The sequence below is a fragment of the Silurus aristotelis genome (genome assembly GCF_946808225.1).
Source record: "Silurus aristotelis genome assembly, chromosome: 6".
NCBI lineage: Eukaryota > Metazoa > Chordata > Actinopteri > Siluriformes > Siluridae > Silurus > Silurus aristotelis.
In genome coordinates, this window is record NC_139579.1 from 13,658,564 (window position 1) to 13,677,792 (window position 19,229).

General features: G+C 42.8%; 2 protein-coding genes across 2 annotated transcripts in view; both read right to left on the reverse strand.

Moving 5' to 3' along the window:
• Positions 1 to 119: 119 nt before the first annotated feature.
• LOC310727163 (ubiquitin-conjugating enzyme E2 E1-like) lies at positions 120 to 10,534 on the reverse strand. The gene is made up of 6 exons (XM_083543390.1): positions 10,170 to 10,534; positions 9,263 to 9,459; positions 8,772 to 8,822; positions 2,939 to 3,071; positions 1,590 to 1,737; positions 120 to 604 (listed from the first exon to the last, which is right to left on the reverse strand). The coding sequence occupies exons 2-6, from the start codon at positions 9,448 to 9,450 to the stop codon at positions 507 to 509; spliced, it is 618 nt and encodes a 205-aa protein (XP_083399516.1). The 5' UTR covers positions 9,451 to 9,459; positions 10,170 to 10,534; the 3' UTR covers positions 120 to 506.
• A 2,821-nt stretch (positions 10,535 to 13,355) lies between these two features.
• LOC310727162 (ubiquitin-conjugating enzyme E2 E2-like) overlaps positions 13,356 to 19,229 on the reverse strand; it is a 32,954-nt gene continuing 27,080 nt past the window's right edge. The window contains exons 4-6 of the mRNA XM_083543389.1: positions 17,632 to 17,764; positions 16,594 to 16,741; positions 13,356 to 14,035 (exon numbers count right to left, since the gene is read on the reverse strand). Of these exons, the coding sequence (XP_083399515.1) occupies positions 13,938 to 14,035; positions 16,594 to 16,741; positions 17,632 to 17,764 (379 nt within the window). The 3' untranslated portion in view covers positions 13,356 to 13,937. The remainder of the gene's footprint in view (positions 14,036 to 16,593; positions 16,742 to 17,631; positions 17,765 to 19,229) is intronic.

A 19,229-nucleotide genomic window follows, 5' to 3' on the forward strand; every position in this document is an offset into this window, starting at 1 on the left:
ACAGCTATGTTACTCAACCAGAGAAAGGCAGGCGCATCGTTTTCTCTCCTTCATTAATGCGTTTGTGGCCTGTTTGGTTACGTGACTCCGAGCGCTCGCTGACGATAGAGACACTGAGAGAACAGCGAAAGAAACTTTAATAAGCAGAGGGAAAAGAAATACGTTTGTACAGTCAAGTGCTGTACCCAGACGTCGGATTTTTACACGCACTCAGGACCAGGCCCTTCTGAAGCCTTCGCTAAAATCAAATCAATTTACAAGAGTGAGAAATAAAAATAAACTTTAAAAAAAAAAAACATTCATAAAAGGAAGACGTGTTAAGATCAGTTATTGCCAGAGGAGTCGTCTACATGAGCCAAATGATATTATGGACATAAAGACGTGAATTCCATCGTAAAACACTCCATCCTACAGCCGAACCCGTTCCCATCAACCCCGTCCCACCCAAACCCATCCTCTGAACCCCCACCCCAAGAGCCCGAGGCACTGGTTCCTCGCTGGGGCAATTATGTGGCGTAGCGCTTCGTCCACTGTTTCGCTATCCGGTCATGCTCCGGTCTGTTGTTTGTGTACTGAGTGGCGATGCTTCCTACCAGAGGGTCGGCTTAAAGAGAGAGAAAGAGCACAGTGGGATTAAAACAAAGTGTGACCATTTAATACACCAAAAGTATTGGGACACCCGACTTTTCCACCCAGATGTGGTTGTTTCACAAACTTTTACAGGACTGCTTTGGTTGCGGTACAGACTTGTTCCAGCAGGACAATGCTCTCCTGCGCACAAAGCCAGCTCAATGAAGATATGAGGTGAAGTGGAAGATCTCCTGCCATCAAGCTCTGAACCCTTTTTTTTTGTAATGTGAACTGAATGATCATAAATCTACCCAAAATCTATTGGAACATCTTAGCAGAAGAGTGGAGGTTATTAGAACTGCAAATGGAGACTACATGCAGAAAGGGATGGTCCGGTGTCCAAACACTTTTGTTCATATAGTCTATATTCACAAGAAATCCTGAAGAAAATGAAATGTGCGAAGAATTGTGTGCAGTAGCATACATGAGCATTAAACAGCTGGATAAATGCTCACACCTGTAACTGCCAGAACTTTGGAGTCTGCTATAGTCTAGGTCTTGTATGGGCTGAGCTCCAGCATACAGCCAATGCTGCAACTTCAGCACAAGACCACGAGAGGTGTTTTACATTTGTGGTATTTGGAAGATGCCCAGTATCCAGAGTGACTTACATTTATATCATTTATACAAATGAGCAATTATGGGATTAAGGACCTTGGACAGGGGCCCAGGAGTGCCAGCTTGGTGTTGCTCGGATTTGAACTCATGACCTTTGGATCCAAAGTCCAATGCATCAACCACTAAGCTCCCAACCCCTCAGAAAGAGTTACTACTCTTAGTATTTGGTTCCATCAAGGTTACTAGCATGCGGTTTCACCTTTATCATGGATCTCCACAAATCCATCCCCCCCAAAAAAATAAGATCTGTACGTAGATTCTACACATTTCTGTAGCTGAAGCATACAAACACCAGCCACAGCCACACACAAACATTAAGATATCATTATTAGGAATCTCACCAGGGTTGCAGTCTGTAAGGAGAGAGCAGATGGACAGTAGCACTTTGGAGATGGTGAGCGCTGGACTCCAGTTGTCCTTCAGAATGTCCAAGCAGATCACGCCCTGACTGTTGATGTTGCAGTGGTAGATTCTAGTACGAAACGTCACCTGGGAGAAGACCAGACACACCTCAATGTTAGCAAAGAGGCTCCTGTATTTACATGATATATGACCAAACGTCTGTGGCCACCTGACCACCACAGAACACAAGCAGTGTTCCAACACGATGATGCTCCTGTACTCAATGCGAGCTCTGAAAATGTCGCTGTTGATGCGAGGTGAAATGTCCTGCATGGATCCCAGACCTCATTAAACCCACTGAATACCTTCAGGATGAACTGTTACTCTGTCTAAACATCTCATTAATGCTCTTGTAGATAAATGATCACTAATGCATTAAAATTGAGTGGAACGCTTTCCTAGAAGGATGCAGCTTATTATAGCAGTGAAAAGGGAAATAAACCTGGAACGAGATGTTCAACAAGCCCAAGTGTGTGATCAGTAGGTGTCAAACTAACGTTTATATTTTATTGTATTTTTCGAATATATAAAATATGATGAGAAGAGACATTAATCAGGCGTCCACATTAGGATAATAAAACTAACTAAAATGCTCAATCTTCATATGGAGGCAACTGCAGATCTGCTTCAAACCCTTTAAAACATGGTCCATTCCTGTTTCAGAAACACACAAATTAGAACTTATCAGCAAAGTGAGAAAATGTGAAAAGGTGTGCAAGGAAACATGTCCTGAGTGAGAGACTCCTCTGCCAACAAAACCTGGCTACAAATAAGCAGGTCAACAAAAGCAGCACAATAACGTCCACCAAAATATCCAGTGACCTCATGGTGTAAATTCAACACTGCTATTTTTGGTTCTTCTGATGTTTTTCCTGTAATCTTCGAGGCAGCTTTACACTGAATTGGCATTACAGCACGTTCGGTGCGTCATAAACACTTATGATAAAAAGATAACAAAAAAACACTTCAGTCATTGGAATATTAGAGGAATAAACACTGTTTTTGGCATAACAGCAGCAATTTGCTCCTCTGAGCGAGAAGATTGTTCACACATGGGCTTGAATACTGCAGGTTTTCTCCACTTCCTGTAATCGTATCTTTGTAAACCATCAGCGGTGAGCAGCAGGATTTCTGGTGTTGGTTTGCAATTTGGCAGAAAGATGCACAACGGACCTGCACTCGAATGCAATACAATACAAAACCACACACACACGCACATGTCTTATGAGATCATTAAAACCAACACAAAAATTACGGCTTTTATTTAATGCATCAGAAACCTTCTCACCTTGGGCGGTTTGAAGGGGTAGTCTGGAGTGAAGGAGATATCAAGGAAGAAGACCCCTCCCTCGTACACGGAGCCTGGAGGACCCAGGATGGTGGACCTCCACTCGTAGATGTTGTCTCCTTTTGGACCGGCACTTAAAAACAAGACAAAACCACTTGAAATGACTCCTGGTACTTACATTCATTGATTAGGTTTATTTTCTGTAGAGGAACTTAATTAGATCCATCTGAAGATGAAATTTATTACTATTTATGGAAGAGGAATTTTTGTATACGGATAATTGAGAGTCTCCACCATGGGCGTTTAGTGGTTAATACATTGGATTTTGAATCAGAAGGTCATAAGTTCAAATCCCAGCCACACCAAGATGCCAACCGTGGGCCACTGACCATGGTCCTAAACCCCACAGCTGCTCAGTTGTATGAATGAGATAAATGTAAGTCAGTCTGGACTAAGGATTTAGTAACAATTATAAGTAAAAGAATCACTGAATCAGAACCTTAAACGCATTACACTCAAATATACCAAAGTTCACACCCCTAATACAGAGTCCAACAGATTTAATTGACCTCTACATAGACTAATCCGTCCAATATTTGACTTCGTAACAGTTGTAGAATTACGGCACAAACCCTGAAGACCTGCAGTTTCAGCATTTCTATCGAACCGAAGGAAATAGTAGGTGGTATGAGAACCGTATAGCCGTATTTAAAAGTTTCAATTAAACAAATAAATAATAAACCATCTTGCCATTTGCTGATTTGCCCTGGAGCACTGACAAACCTGTTCTGGAAACCGGTTTGGATTCGGGAAGCGTATTGAATTGTGAAATATGAACGCATCATCAACGCTCAAAACAATCATATTTCCCTAAATATACACGAATATTTAAGGAAACCTTTTTTTATTTTGCAGCTCATGACTCCACTCACCCTGCCCACACACACACACACCCCTTTTCCTTTCCTGGCTTTGAGAATCCAAACTTTGAAAGAACATGTATTTATTTATATAGGTTTATGTAGTACACAAAAAACGTGTTAAATAACCCAAAATATACTTTATATTTTCGATTGTCCTAAGTAGCTCCATTTAGTCTCCAAATCCATCAAACACCATGTTGAAACAGGCTCTCAGGAGGACCAGAGGATACGTTTATTACAATTACCAGCCTCAGAAACCACAGATATACATAAATGCTTCTCAGAGTTCAAGAGGCAGATATATTTCAACATCCAATGATCAGAGGAGGTTTGTGGTTAAATGGCAGCGAAGAATCCATTACTTCAAAGGAACAAGCAGAAGAGAATTATCGGGCCAAGAAACACAAGGAATGGGGATCAGTTAAAATCGGTCCTTTAGTCTGATTATTTTAAATTAGATTTTTGGTTCCGACCGCCGTGTCTTTGTTAGACGTACAGAGAGCAAACGGACGAATGCATGATTCCCACTGTAAAGCATGGAGGAGAGGGTGTGATGATGTGAAGGTCCTTAGCTCATGACACTGTTGGCTATTTGGTTAATATTGAGGTCACACTTAACCAGCATTTTGCAGTGACCGCACATCCCATCTGGTTTGCACTTAGTGGGAAGATCATTTGTTTCCAACAGGACAACATCCTCTAATATGCCATTAGGTTATAGAAGAGCTGTTATGTTCAAGGAGGACGGTGATTAAGTGCTGCATCACGTGACCCGGCCTCCACAATCACCCCATCTAAAGCTCACTGATGATCCAGATGAGTTGGACTGGAGAGTGAAGGAAAAGCAGTCAACAAGCACTCCACACCTCTGGGAACTTCAAGATTAATGAAAAAAATTCCAGATGACTACCTCAAAAGCTAAAATGGAGCCACTTTGGAGAATCAGGACTAAAACATTCCGGGTTGTTGAACACATTTTTGTTTATTACGTAATTCCAGGCGTGTTTATTCAAAAGTTTGGATTCTTCAGTATTAAATGTTGTAATGGAGTAAAAATACCAGAAAACCTTTGACTGTTACTGTTTATACATGTGCACGTATTAGTGTGTATGCATATATAAAATCTCACACGCACACTTCCACGTGCAAACAACTACGATAAAATTAGTCGTCTTTCGGTGTAAAAGCAGCCTGAGGTTTCTGCTCATGACCAAAATTAATGCTTCAGTTGAGCAAAGGTGTGTTTTTCACCACAAAGTCCTCACACACACACAGATTATAAATCACACCACTGAACTGTGTATCTGCCAAAGAAACAGCACCTCTGAGAAGCAAACACACACACACGGCTTGTGCAAATGAAGTAATCTAAACTAATAGAAAACTTACAGAAATAAGGATGCAAATCCCTAATGAACAAGCCGAAGAAGAAAAAACAGCAAGGAGTCATGAAGGAACGTTAAAATGAATAAAAGGTTCAAAAGCAAGACATCACCCGAGTGTGTGGAAAGAATGTTCAGTAAGAGCAGACTGACTTCAGCCACACGTCTTACAAAACAGGAACCTTTCAAATCCGCTTTATTTATAGTCAAACTTTCATCGAAAACAAAACGCAACAACGTTCAGTTCTCTCACACACGAAGAACATTTCCCAGTAGGTCTCCACGGACGAGGAACGCTTCATCAGGTGCGTCTCGACACTCCGGGATCCAAACACCCACCCAGGACTGACACACGTCCATGTGAACTCGCGTATGGAATTTCAGAGCCAACGTCAGGACAATAAGAAAAGCCTGAAAATGAACAAACTGAGGGAATGGAGACTGATGCTTTTGGGGGGGGGGGGGGATTAGGTCAAACATCACCCTCGTGACTTTCGGCTCAGTGTTGGCCATCTGCTGCTGCTTCGACAGCATCTTTAATCACTGTGGCGTTAGGATGGAAAAAAAGTCACGGCACTCTGCTTATGGCCCTGGAATGTTAGGAATGCCAAAAGTGTGAAAGATACCGGTCGGCCAAAATTCACACAAGGGGGAAAAGCTGGGGGGGATGAGAAGAAACCAGGGAAACACAGTGAGAGATGGAGAGAGAGGGGGAGCAAATGTGAAATAGGGGGAGGATCATGGTTGGACCATGGACCTTGGACCAGGACGTAGGTTTGAAGGTGAAGTGTCTAAATATGCCATGATTCAGGGTCAGGAATGTTCAGAACATGGCTTCCCCATTCCATCAGGTTCAAGTGCACAAGAAGCATCAGTTTTTTTCTTTCTGTACCCGGTTTGAAATCCAGGTGGAGAGTTCACAATACCTAAAGTTGAGATACTAAATACAGCCACTAGTGGTGGGCAAACATCTCAGATGACACCGTGAACCAGGAGCACCTCGATGAGGCGTGTAATTTATCTCGAGAAAAATAATCCACACATCCGGATGGAAATAAAGTCATGGAGGAGGCAAGAGGCCACAGGAGCAGATATAAACTGAATCCCATCTGAATAGGTCTTGTGTCATTACTAAAAAAAAAAACACATATCCAAGAGCTACCTCTGCTGCACAGGATAAGTATATTAAAATTACCAGCCTCAGAAACCACCGATTTACTTAAACGCTTCTCAGAATTCAAGTGGCAGACATTTCAACATCCAACAACCGGTTCAGAGGAGACTGCGTGAGTCAGGACTCAAAGGAAGAAAATAAACCATCTGAATAGGGCTTGGGGTTAAAGGACACTTAAATCATAGCATACAAGTGTGTGTACAGCAGATTCATTAGCGGTAACAAACCCCAAAAACACTTGTGAATCAGACAGTGTGCTGAAACAAACACACACACGGGGCAGAAGTTCACTTGCAAAGTCAAGTGAAATTTATTGCCCAGATTTCAAACAGGAAACCAATCGTTTCCACAAACCAGTGATCAAAGACCAGAACCGGAGGTAAAGCTCGCAAGATGCAGCACTTAACGCTCAAAAACAATCTCCACCCACTAACTGCCACCTCAGAGCCAAATTAACCAACTAACCCACCCGCGCGCTCACACGGTACAGATACAGGGATCAGAACCAGGGAAAACCTCGACGCAAAACCCACACAGCAACATTTCGGGTCCCGACTCCAAAACTCAAGTGCTGGATTGATCCACCTGCTGGAACACTCCAAAAAACACCGACGCACTTGCAGAGTCACGATAAGCTGAAGGATGGAAAAAGTCTTGAGGCAGCAGATCTCAGCACCTACACGCACCTTATTTCTAATTCTCTCAATGATCAAAACACTAAAGAACAAAAAAGTATCGTCCAATCAGAGAAGTGCATGCAGTCCTATTAATATTACTTCTTACAAATTTTGTTGATCACCACAAAAATGTGTATCGTACTGCAAGTCCACAATAGATTTTATAGATCGTTTTGCGCAGCACAAGAGCGCGATCATCGTGTTGCTGGTTCAGATAGAAAAACCCTGAGAGGTCAAGCATTATAACTTTCTCCTCATCACAACTTCATTTTCTTGTGAACAAATTTTTGTTTCCTCATAGTCAGGCATTTATTTTTCTATGCAATCGCTTAAGTGCAAAAAAAAAAAAAAAAAGATTTTAAATATTTCAATATAAAAAAAAACTTGTGCATTTTTTTTTTCTTTTCTATACTTCTACATTCTAATCTATTCTGAGCTCATTCTTTTCTCATATTAAGTGCGTTTTTGTATTTTAGGAACAAAATGGGGCTCCCCCTGAGCAGATAAAAGCCTGTTTAGACTTGCAATTTATGTAATGCACACACACACACACACACACACACGATAGAGTTTTAAGGACAAATGATTAGGGATAAAATTATAGCATTTCACATTTAATCAATTTAGTTTTATTTGTAGTGCTTTTAATAATTAAATAACATCCTTAAATCAGATTCACAGAAGTTCGTTATGAATATAAAAATGCTTTTTTTTTCCCTTCTAAAACTTCCATAGATTTAATGAGGAAGGAACTTTGAGAGAAATCAAACTCAGAAAAGAACCCAGGTGAGGTGAGTAGGTCTTCCAATTCATCACAAAGGTGCTCAATAGAGTTGGAGCTCTATAACAGGAGATCTTCCAGTCCAACCCCACGGAAAGCAGATCTTCACGGAGTCGGATTTGTGCACGGGGGCAATGTCATGCTGGTCTCCAAATTCAAGTGAAGGGAAATTTTCCTGCTACCAGATCCAAAGATGGAGGGAACCACATACGGCTGTAAAAGTCGGCTGTCCCGATACTTTTGATCTCGCGCTTGTTTCAATTTCTTAAAAATAAAGTGAAGAAAGTTCTTCAAAACAGAATTAAGAAGGGAAATAAATGACCTTCAGAAATTTATTTTTTATACGATGTCTGGCGTGTGAACGACCCACGTGACGCTGCACGGCAGGTTTCAACCACACAAGCAAGAAAACAGGAAACCCATCAAACTCATGCACACCTCCTCCAGCTCATTGTTAATTTCATGTGAGAACAAACGTGATTTTGGAGAGTAAATCACCAGGATGTCGATGCTCCTTGCAGAGACACCGAGCTCCCAATGACCTTCAGACCTAAAACCTCCAATCATACACTTCAGATTGGGGAGGGGAAAGTCCTGGATACTACACCCAATCATCATCATCATCATCACCACCCTCACCCCCCAGAGGTTAATCCTTCTGTAATCCACAGTATAACACTCAGATAAAAAGCTGGAGCTCCACAATATGATCTGAATCAGATTACTTTTCCCCCAGATGAAGCTGCAGCAACACAGATACTGCAAACTTTCATTTATGGTCCAAGATCTGAAAAGGATCTGAAACGATCTCCAGACCAGGCTCTTTTCTCTCACACACACACACACACACACACACGGTTAATATTCTCTAGAGTGTATTTATAAGCATCACTTACCTGCAGTTTGGTGGAGGATCCAACATGATATCAGCGAGTTCTTTCTGAATCCTAAAGAGAAAGAAAAAAAGGTAACAATGAAGAGATCTGTGCATCAGGTTTCTGCAACACGCCAAACTCATGATCTCAAACACTGAAGTCGGGAATCTATACGTGGTTTAGATCCTGACGGACTTTTTCCACCTGCCAGAACTTGATGGCAAATTTGTTTGTATTTGTTCAGCCACCATCATTACGTCTTCTCTAGGGGAAAGGAGGACCACTGAAACATTCCGTTTCCTCTTCAGAAGGTTGGTGGAACATTGTCAAGATGAGGACAATGTTGCATCACACCTCGTTGAGCTCCAGGTCGATCCTTAACTGTGGTTCCTGTCTGCATGTTCTAAAGTGTGTGTGAGTACGAGACCAGGATATCTTCCAGACGGTATTAGGATTAAAACCCAGGATTAAGTGATCAAGTGTGAGTGTGAGTGTGCAGCAGGTCTACTGACCGTTTGGCGCTGGTTGACAGGAGTTTGGAGTTCTTGTTCATGCTGGCTTTGCTCTCTCGTTTCTTGCTGGGCGTGTCCTTCTCTGACTGCTGATGGACAGAGGAAGAAGACGACATCGACAATGAAGAAGAGGAGGAGGAAGAGGAGGAAGAGGAACTAGAGCCGGCTCGTGAGTCCTCGTCCGACATCCTCACAACCTTCAAGAGAAAGATGGTAAAAATTAATAAACGAGAAAAAAAATAGATTAGTGTGATGGAGAGTGAGCAGATTGAGGAGAACATGATGGAAGAGGTGACCATTAACACCTTCAGAGAGAGACACAGAAAGACAGCGGTGCAGACAGAGAGACTAAGAGAGACACAGAGACAGAGACCGTAAGAGAGAGACAGACAGAGAAACACAGAGACCGTGATTGATTTCATAACCATGAGTATAAACTGAGATTAACCCACTGACCCTGAGTTTACTCTGGAACCGAAGCTGGTGTGTATCACACAACACTCACACAACACTCACAAAACACACACGAGCTACAACTGATCGGTTCGCTTTCAGGATTCGCACCCCACCCCCTCTTCCCCCTCCCCCTCCCCCTCCCCCTCTTCTGTCCTCGAGTTCAGCAAACTTCCACTGGTTCGACAAATAAACGTGCAAATAAACAAATAAACAATATAAACAAACAAACAAACAAACAAACAAAAAAGTCGGAAAGCGTTCGAGCGCTGCGCTTCTCCTTCACGGGGGCTCGCGCTCAAGCACGCGACCTGTCCAACAACAACAGACCGCCCGGAGTCTCAGTCCCTTCGATTAAACACACTCTCCGCTATATAAAACGAACATACCTCCATTTCTTCCCTTTCTCCCTTTTTTTTTTTTTTTTTTAATTTAATGTCCTTTAGCTCGCTACCTTTCTTTCTTTGTGTCTGCGCGAGCCTCTTCCGCCGCCTGGACGCGCGTGCTTGTAGTCGCCCTCGCGCCGAGCGGAAGTGCCGTGGCGATCCGGCGCGAGCCCGCAGCAGCGAGGAGACCGGCCTTCTGTCGGTCTGTCGGTCTGTCTTTCTGTCTTTTTCCGGTATCACGAGCAGAGCCAGGGCCGGAAAAAAAAAAAAAAAAACACGCTTCCGGGGCGTTTATGTCACGTTACGACGTGCACGGCGGCGCCTTTGATATTGTGACGTTGCATTCCGAATTTCCTTTACTTTTTTTTAAGTGATTAGACACGCTTGGAGGGCAATTAGCTTGTTTTCTCTCTCTCTCTCTCTCTCTCTCTCTCTCTCTCTCTCTCTCTCTCACACACACACACACACACAGAAAGGGCTCCATGAGCTGTTTTACTAGAACTTAAAGAACATGCATGATGATCATGGCTCCATGAAGGTTCCAGCAGTTTTGTGTAGATGATCTGAAGTATTCTGCATTAAGCCCCGATTTCCTCAACCATACTGAATACCTTCAAGATGAACTGGAACGCCAAATAAACCCCGGACCTCCTCACACATCAGTATCTTAGTTATCCCTACAACCACTAAGCAAAACCTAGTGGAAAGCCTTCCCAGAAGAGTGGAGCGAATTATAACTTTTACCCATCCAGAACACAGGCCGAGCTACTCAAACCAGTCCAGCTATTGGTACTAAGGGAAACAATTTCTGATCTATTATACAGCCAAAAGTTTGGGGAAACCCGACTATGTGCTTGCTGAACATCCCAATTTAGGTTTCTTCTTAGGAGGCTTTCCAGTGGATTTTAAGGTTTAACTGTGGGAAATTGTGATCGTTCGGATTCTAAAATGAGGAGGTCTGTGGTTCAGCTGGTGTTCCTGTTCATCAGGGTTAAAAAACTCCAGTTCTTCCACTCCATCACATCTTCCTGGAGCTGTTAGTTCAATGAAGGGAATCATGACGGCAATCAGAGACAATATGTACGACTTTGTGCTTCAGAATGCTCGCGCGTCCACATACTTTTAAAATATATATTTAACTCGGTATGGTTTGAGACGTGGTGTGTTTGCGTTCTTCCTTTTTAAATTATACTCCCAATTTTCCTCTGGGTTCATTTGAAAGAAATTCGTTTATATTCTTGAAAAAAAAAATTTGTATCCTCCTGGCAGAGGTAGCCAAGTTTTGGGCTGGGATATCCTGCCACTTTGCATCACCAGGACCCCCCCTGAGGCGCAATCCACAAGCAAACCTGATAGCATTGATGACACATATTTGGCAGTGGCATATCGGGTGCATTTCTTGACATGCGATCCTTCTTCATTATTTATTGTAATTTGTTAGATTACAGAGCTTGTATTCAAGTTCATTCGATATAAAATGCAAGAAAAATTAAACCAAAAAGGGAATTTCAGTCCTTCTCAGGCCATCTTATTTGCATAAACACATACAAAGCAGGAGAATCCCCAGGAACCTGATTTGTGCTGCAAATCTCTAATGTATTGTATAGAATTCATACTTGGGGTTTATAACTCTCTTCTCTGTGCTGAATCTTCTAACTCTGACTAAGCTGGTACAGGTTTTTTCCCCTCCCACTGTTTTTGCCCTATTTACCTATAATTCTGCCACCACTCATTATTCCCCTCCACCATCAAAGTTCTTTGCATTTGTAACAGGATGGGTGTCAAGGGCTTTCCGCTCTGTTACACACACCCACACCCACACCCACACCCACACTGGTGAAGGGGGTAGTCAATCAATCTGCTTCCTGCCTGTCTCACTGTCTGCTTGCATTGCGTGCACCAGATGATCAGACGTGGCCTGTTTACGGCTCGGACCAAGTGCACGGCTTAATGCCACTCGTTCTCAATCCAGTCCCCAGGGCCTGCCAGACGTTCCACGTTATTACTCAATACCTGCGTTATGAGAGATAGGGTTTTAAAAAAAACAACAAGCAGACCGTCTGGGAGGCCCTGAGCACTATTATAAGTAATCCCAATGTGCTAGCGTGCACTTAGCCAGCTGTCTGGTCTGGAAAGATAATGAATAGAGAGTCAGGCTGTGACTCTCCTAGGTGTAATGCCATTTTGAAACAGTTCCACTGATGATTGGGTGTATAGAGGCACGTTCCTCTGAAATGCACCATGTCAGGAGGAATCCTAGGTTCCATTAAACAAATTCCAGGTGGCCTACCAGGAAAAATCTAACCAGGAAAACAACTAAAAATGCACTTTTTTATGGAATTTTCTTCTTCTCAAACCTCGGGCTCAGCATGTGATGTGACATCAACATGCCCACAACATCAGCAGTAGCTCTCCTTACCTTCAAATGAATTTTCCACGGTATACAATTATTTTAGTCACACACACAACATGAAAGTGGAACATATACCAATACGTCGCTCGTCTAGCCGGCTAGAACATCCATCGAAAGTTCCTTCCTATCATTTCTCAAGTTACAGTAGCTACACCGATCAGGCATAATATTGAGTTTTTAACATTCTGAGTGGTGAAGTGAAGAACACTGATGATCTCTTCATCATGCCACCTGTTAGTGGGTGGATTTATTTATTAGGCATCAAGTGAACATTTTGTCCCCAAAGTTCCTGTGGGATGTTCCTGGTCTGCAGTTTTCAGTATCAATCAAAAGTGCTCCAAAGAAGGAACAGTGGTGAACCGGCGACAGGGTCACGTGCGGCCGAGGCTCACTGATGCACGTGAGGAGCGAAGGCTGGTCCGTGTGGTCCGATCCAACAGACGAGCTCCTGTAGCTCAAACTGCTGAAGAAGTTCAATGAGTCAGGACTGTTTTGGTCTTTATACACCTTACTGTTTTTTCCATTATCAAACATAAATAACAACACAAACACAGTGCGAAGAAACTGCTCATATTTTCATTATGAAAAGATTATAGCGTCTGTAAACACCTTATGAGAAGTCACATCCTCAGAGAAAAAAACCAACGGAAAAACTTTTGCAACGTGATGAACAAATAAGGTCATTATTCTAACAACCAATCACAGGCTCAGATTTTGTGAGCGAAACCCCACATTCTGAGCTCTAAATAAAATCCGAACATGAAGCTTGTGATGAAGAGGAAGAGAATAATTCATGGTCGGGGATGAAGATGTTCACAAATACCACCACCGGAAACAGGTGTCAGCTCAACACGTCATTTATTCACTCGGTTACTTACAGAGTATCAGTCGGATTTTCTCTCACAATGTGCATTTTACAACGAGCTGCCGTCGGCTGCGTGGGAGCGAGCTGCAGGCTGCATTCCGAAATAAACAGGCCGCTGCCATAGTGTTCCACATATACAACTTAACAGAACGGGGAGCTGAGATAAAAAATAAAAAAAAAACTTTACGTGGGGAAAGAATGTCCGCTTCATTTAAAAAAAAAAAAAATCAGTGATCACTTTGTCTTGAGCGTCAGGATCCGTAGCGCAGTCCACGCGTCCGAGGGGGAAAAAAAAAACAATAGCAGAACGGTCATAATAGCAATATAACATTACAAATAATAAAGCTTTTAATGACCATGCCAACATTCAGTGTATTCGGGGAGGAAAAAAAACCAAAAAAAACAGTACAATCCTGATCAGCTTGCTCTTAGTATGCATACACTGTATAAAAAAAAAAAGCGTTCAAGTCAACAAGAAAATGAAGGAGAGTTCGTCGTGGGGTTGAAGGGAGGGACGAGGGTGGGGAAGGGATGGAGCTCTGAAGAAGCCAGTAGGGTTTATGTGGCATAGCGCTTGGTCCACTGTTTGGCTATCCTGTCGTGCTCTGCTCTGTTGGTCAGGTACTGTGTGGCGATGCTTCCCACCAAAGGGTCGGCTGTAGACAAAAAAAAAAAAAATAGATCGAGGTTAGATGGTGTGGTCGCTAGTTTCTGGTTGGAAGGTTGTGAGTCCAAAACCCGTGAGCAAGACCTTTAACCTTCAACTGCTTCGATCTATAAAATTAAAATGATAAAATTCGCTCTGCCAAATTCTGCAAATGTAGATTCTGTTACTCTTCATATGTGGTTAAAGGTTTGGAGAACGTCAGAAGTTTGTGAGTTCAGATCCCTGCAACACCAAGTTGCTGGACCTTTGAGCAATCCCAACCGCTCAGTTGTAAGTCAAGCTGGATAAGAGCGTCTGCCAAATGCCATACATGGAAATGTGTATATATGGAAATGACACAACATGCTGCTAGATCGAGTCCCGTTCACTAAAATTTATTTTTTATTTCTAGAGCATTTTTACCAAAGCAAGTTAGCAGCTATCAGGTAAGATAGCATCTATCAACATGCACTCGCTAATGAGTTATTCTGTTGTTCATGTGTTGAACTAATGGCAGCATTTAGTTGCAGTCTTAAATCAATGCACCATTGTAGTCATTACTATGTTGCATAATGCAGAAATTGGAGCAATTATTATATAAAAGTGCACTAATTTATCGCAAAAACAATCCCTGATGAAACTAGCAGTATAAAATTAGCTTGCAGTAGCATTTTCTACCACAGGGGGCGACATTCCTGTAGCTGTTTTTCATGAGATAAACGACTTCATTTGGAAAAAATGGTTTTCCGTAGACCCCTCACCAGTAAAAGGAATGCAAGTCCGAAATCTAGATTTCGACACGATAAACGTTCACACGAATTAAAAAAGAAAAACGTACAGAAATGGCGTCTACCTAGGCAGAAGGAGCGATACGTTCATCCGAATCTTGGAACTCATCCCTAATTCTGGTACACCACAGGGCTCTCGGGTTGAATAAAGAAATCTACCCTTCCCCCTGTGCAGTATATCCGCTCCATCACCCCACCCCCATTGTACTGGAGTGGAAATCTGCTGTATCAGGAGCACTGTACCAGCGCTAAACTTGCGCTCCGACCCCAGTTTCCTAACATCATTGGGATATGAGAGGAAAGAATTTCACTGTCCTGTAATGTACATGTGACAAAAATTAGGCACTTTGTATAAACTACAGATGTTTGATGTGGATTGGGGTGATTTTTTTCAGGAATGTGCAGGTGTAGAGGTGGCCAGTGTGTGTATATCTACAAAGTCCTCACTTTTTGTCTCTCAATTCCATAGTAAAAATTATCTGGACTGTGGCTGTCATGGTAATTATTAAGTTTAATCCTAATTAAAATTAAAAAAAAATCTGATACTAAATCATGAAAAAACAAAAGATTTGTTGATATTTTCTTTCCCCCCGGGGACGAGGTTAATCAGGACCTTGAAGAAGGTGCATGGATTCTTTAATTAGGAGTTTTCAAGGTAATTTGAGACATTGTTGTTAAAAAAAAGGCTGATGATAAATACAATCAGATCATCTTTCCTCAGCCAAAGCTACAGCACTAATCACTGACCCCGAAATCAGAGGTCGTTCCGCAGGAGCAGAAATGTGAGGGTGTGTGTGACGGGGAAGCAAAAGCCTCCGAGGGTTAATTAAGTGTCGTTGCACCCTGGGCCCCTCTTTAATAAGCTGTGTCTTATTGATCTTTTCGCCATGAATAGCACCTTCAAGGGTAGTGATGGCTGCGGTGGTGGTATGATGTTGGGGGTAGGGGGGGTTGGGTTGGGGTGGATATACAGAGCAGGGGGAAGGGTAGATGTTCCTATTCATCCCTGCACTGAAAGTGTATTCCCTGTGGTGTACTAGGATTAGCGAAGAGTTCCTGGACCTAAACATTCAACATGTACACGATTATGATGAACGTATCACTCCCTCCTTCTGCCCGAAGAAACGTCATTTCTGTGGGGTTTTTCACCATGAACATTTATTGTGCAACTACTCCCAGGGAAAGCATCCAATCGTTCCTTTTACTTGCTGAAGGTTCTACGTTAAACCTGCTTTACGAATGAAGTCGTCCATATCATGGAAAACAGCTACAGCTACTGCATGCTACTTTTATACTGCTAGTTTCATAAGGGATTGTTCTTGCGATAAATGAGTGCACTTTTATATAATAATTGCTCCAATCTCTGCATTATGCAACATAGTAATGACTACAATGGTGTATTGATTAAGAATGCAACAAAATGCTGCCATTAGTTCACTACAGAAACAACAGAATAACTCATTAGCGAGTGCATGTTGATAGATGCTATCTAACCTGCTAGCTATTAGCTGCTAGATAATTCAGGCTTCACCCAATAGGATAACTTGGAATTAATTAATTCTATCACATGCCGTAATTCTTTTTCTCTGATTGGTTCTCGACTCCATTTCCCCCCCCAGACTTAAATTTAAGTCATGTTTTATACGTCTTACCCTCTGGAATACGTACAACATAAGCTACATTGTGGAAAATATAAAGATTATGGATAATAGTTCATGTTTTTATCTCTTGCTCGGGTATCAGAATGTTGTGAGACGGTTGTGATGGTTGTGTATCTCACCAGGGTTGCAGTCTGTGAGAAGAGAGCAGATGGACAGCAGCACCTTGGAGATGGTGAGTGCTGGACTCCAGTTGTCCTTCAGGATGTCCAGGCAGATCACGCCCTGACTGTTGATGTTGCAGTGGTAGATTCTGGTACGAAACGTCACCTGGGAGAAAACCGGAGAGAAAAAAAACAGCTAAAAAAACATCTCAGAGGTAAAGAAAAGAAAGAAAAGGCATAGACAAAGGAAGACAAAACAAAGACAGAGGGACACTGTTAGAAGCTTCCTGATTCTCATTAAGGTCATGAAGCTCATCATTAGGCTGCATGAAAAATGTGAAATGGTCCTGAAACATTCAATGACGTTCAGAAAACAGCCGAGCGATCAGACTCGCCGAAATGAAATCAGACCATCACAATGTTTCTGTCCTGCGAGGACGAGAAGTCCACAAGGACACACTGATGATCTTGTCTCAGCATGCAGACTGACAGTCCTGTAAAGGTTCCTCCTGGTTATTTGTTCAAACGACAAGAAATTAAACTAATAATCCTTTTCCCTGAAATCTCTCTCTTCAAAACTATTCACTTTTTCCCCAGCAGTGGATCTGTTCATTAATATGTATTCATCCTGCAGGCTCTCTCTGTGTGTGTGTGTGTGTGTGTGTGTGTGTGTGTGTGTGTGTGTGTGTGTGTGTGTGTGTGTGTGTGTGTGATTTTCCTGCTTCACCAGCAAACTCCTTAAAACTACTTGACCTACAGAATGACCTTCAGAACACAAAAAAGCCACTGAAGATTCAGGAGTCCAAACCCGGCCGCAGGTAAAAAATACACTCGGCGTCAGACACAAATACACACTTTCACTCCTTAATAACTTCTTGTGTACCATTTCTGTCTGGCCTCGTGTTCGGCAAACACGGGAATAAAAATAAGACACACACACACACACACACACACACACACACACACACACACACACACACACACACACACACACACACACACACACACTGCTGAGCACTGATCAAACCATGAAAATCTGAAATTCTTCTGTCTCACCTTGGGAGGTTTGAAGGGGTAGTCTGGAGTGAAGGCGATATCGAGGAAGAAGACCCCTCCCTCGTACACGGAGCCTGGAGGACCCAGGATGGTGGACCTCCACTCGTAGATGTTGTCTCCTTTTGGGCCGGCACTGGAGAAAGAAAAAAACACACAAGACCTAGTGATTTAAGAGCAATGTGGACTTTGGGTTCAGGACCTCGAACACCCTGAACAGACATACAGATAATGTGTTTACTGACAGACAGACAGACAGACAGACAGACGGACATAGATAAAACAAAAACAAAAGGCCACACCCACAATTTAATTTATGCATCAACTTGCAATTATCCTGTTTATACACTGAGCAGATGTGGATTAAGGGCCTTACTCAGGGGCCCATCAGTGGCAGTTTGGGGGTACTGGGATTTTAACTCACAACCTTCAGATGAGAACCTTAACCAGTTTCGTCACTGATCACGTATGGGTGAAGCTGAACATCACACGTTATTCATGAGCCAAAAGTGAGATCATGGTGACAAACTGAACAAGACAGAACACACACGCGCACACACACACACACACACACACACACACACACACACACACACACACACTCTGGACAGCTGCTAGCAGAAGGACACCACTGTATAGCTCTCCATTCCTCCCTTCACCACAGGGAGCAGCTGATCTTATTCTAGATCCAGAACATGACTCGCCAGCTGCCCCAACCCTTTTCACCTCCTCCTCCATCTCCTCCTTCAACTCCATCTCCTCCTCCAGACACTGCGCATGATCCAAAGTGCAGCGTAATGGCAGGAGATGTGAAGCGGCCCGGGGAACAGATGAGTGGGTGAGGGAAAGGAACGTGGAAACCACAAACAGACAGGAACTAATCATGAGGAGGGGAAAAAGAACAAAGAACTGTAAAAGAAAGGAGATTAGAAGGATGAGTGAAAGAAGAGAAAAGAGATGGAGCAAAAGTGAAAAGAGGTGTGTGTGTGTGTGTGTGTGTGTGTGTGTGTGTGTGTGTGTGTGTGTGTGTGTGTGTCTGTGTGTGTGTGTTTTACAGGAAGTGATGTGTAAGGCAATACTACAAAACAGCTCTTCATTCTTTCCCTTTCTCTCTCTATTTCCATCAGGCCATTTACCAAACTGTGTGTGTGTGTGTGTGTGTGTGTGTGTGTGTGTGTGTAAAATGTCAAATGCCCTACACTGCTCCCTTCTACTGAACACAGCCATTTTACACAAAGCACATCTGGAGCAGTTTTGAGATGGCAAGCATTACATCTCGCTATTCTCGTGTGTGTGTGTGTGTGTGTGTGTGTGTGTGTGTGTGTGTGTGTGTGTGTGCGTGCGCGTGCATGCGTGTGTGAGAGAGAGAATCTGTATTACTGCCAGATACCCAACTTTGCTCTCTGTGTTTCTCATGGGAACCTCATACTGATGAAAGACGTTCAAACAGAAAAACGTGACCAGAAGATCCTGCGCTTTAAGAACATCTCATTCCACATTTTGTCCCTATACGCACTCTTCTGAGAAGATTTTGTGCAGATTTATGGAGATCTCATTCAGCCTGGTAGGAACATCAGGTACTGATGGAGGTTAGAAGGTGA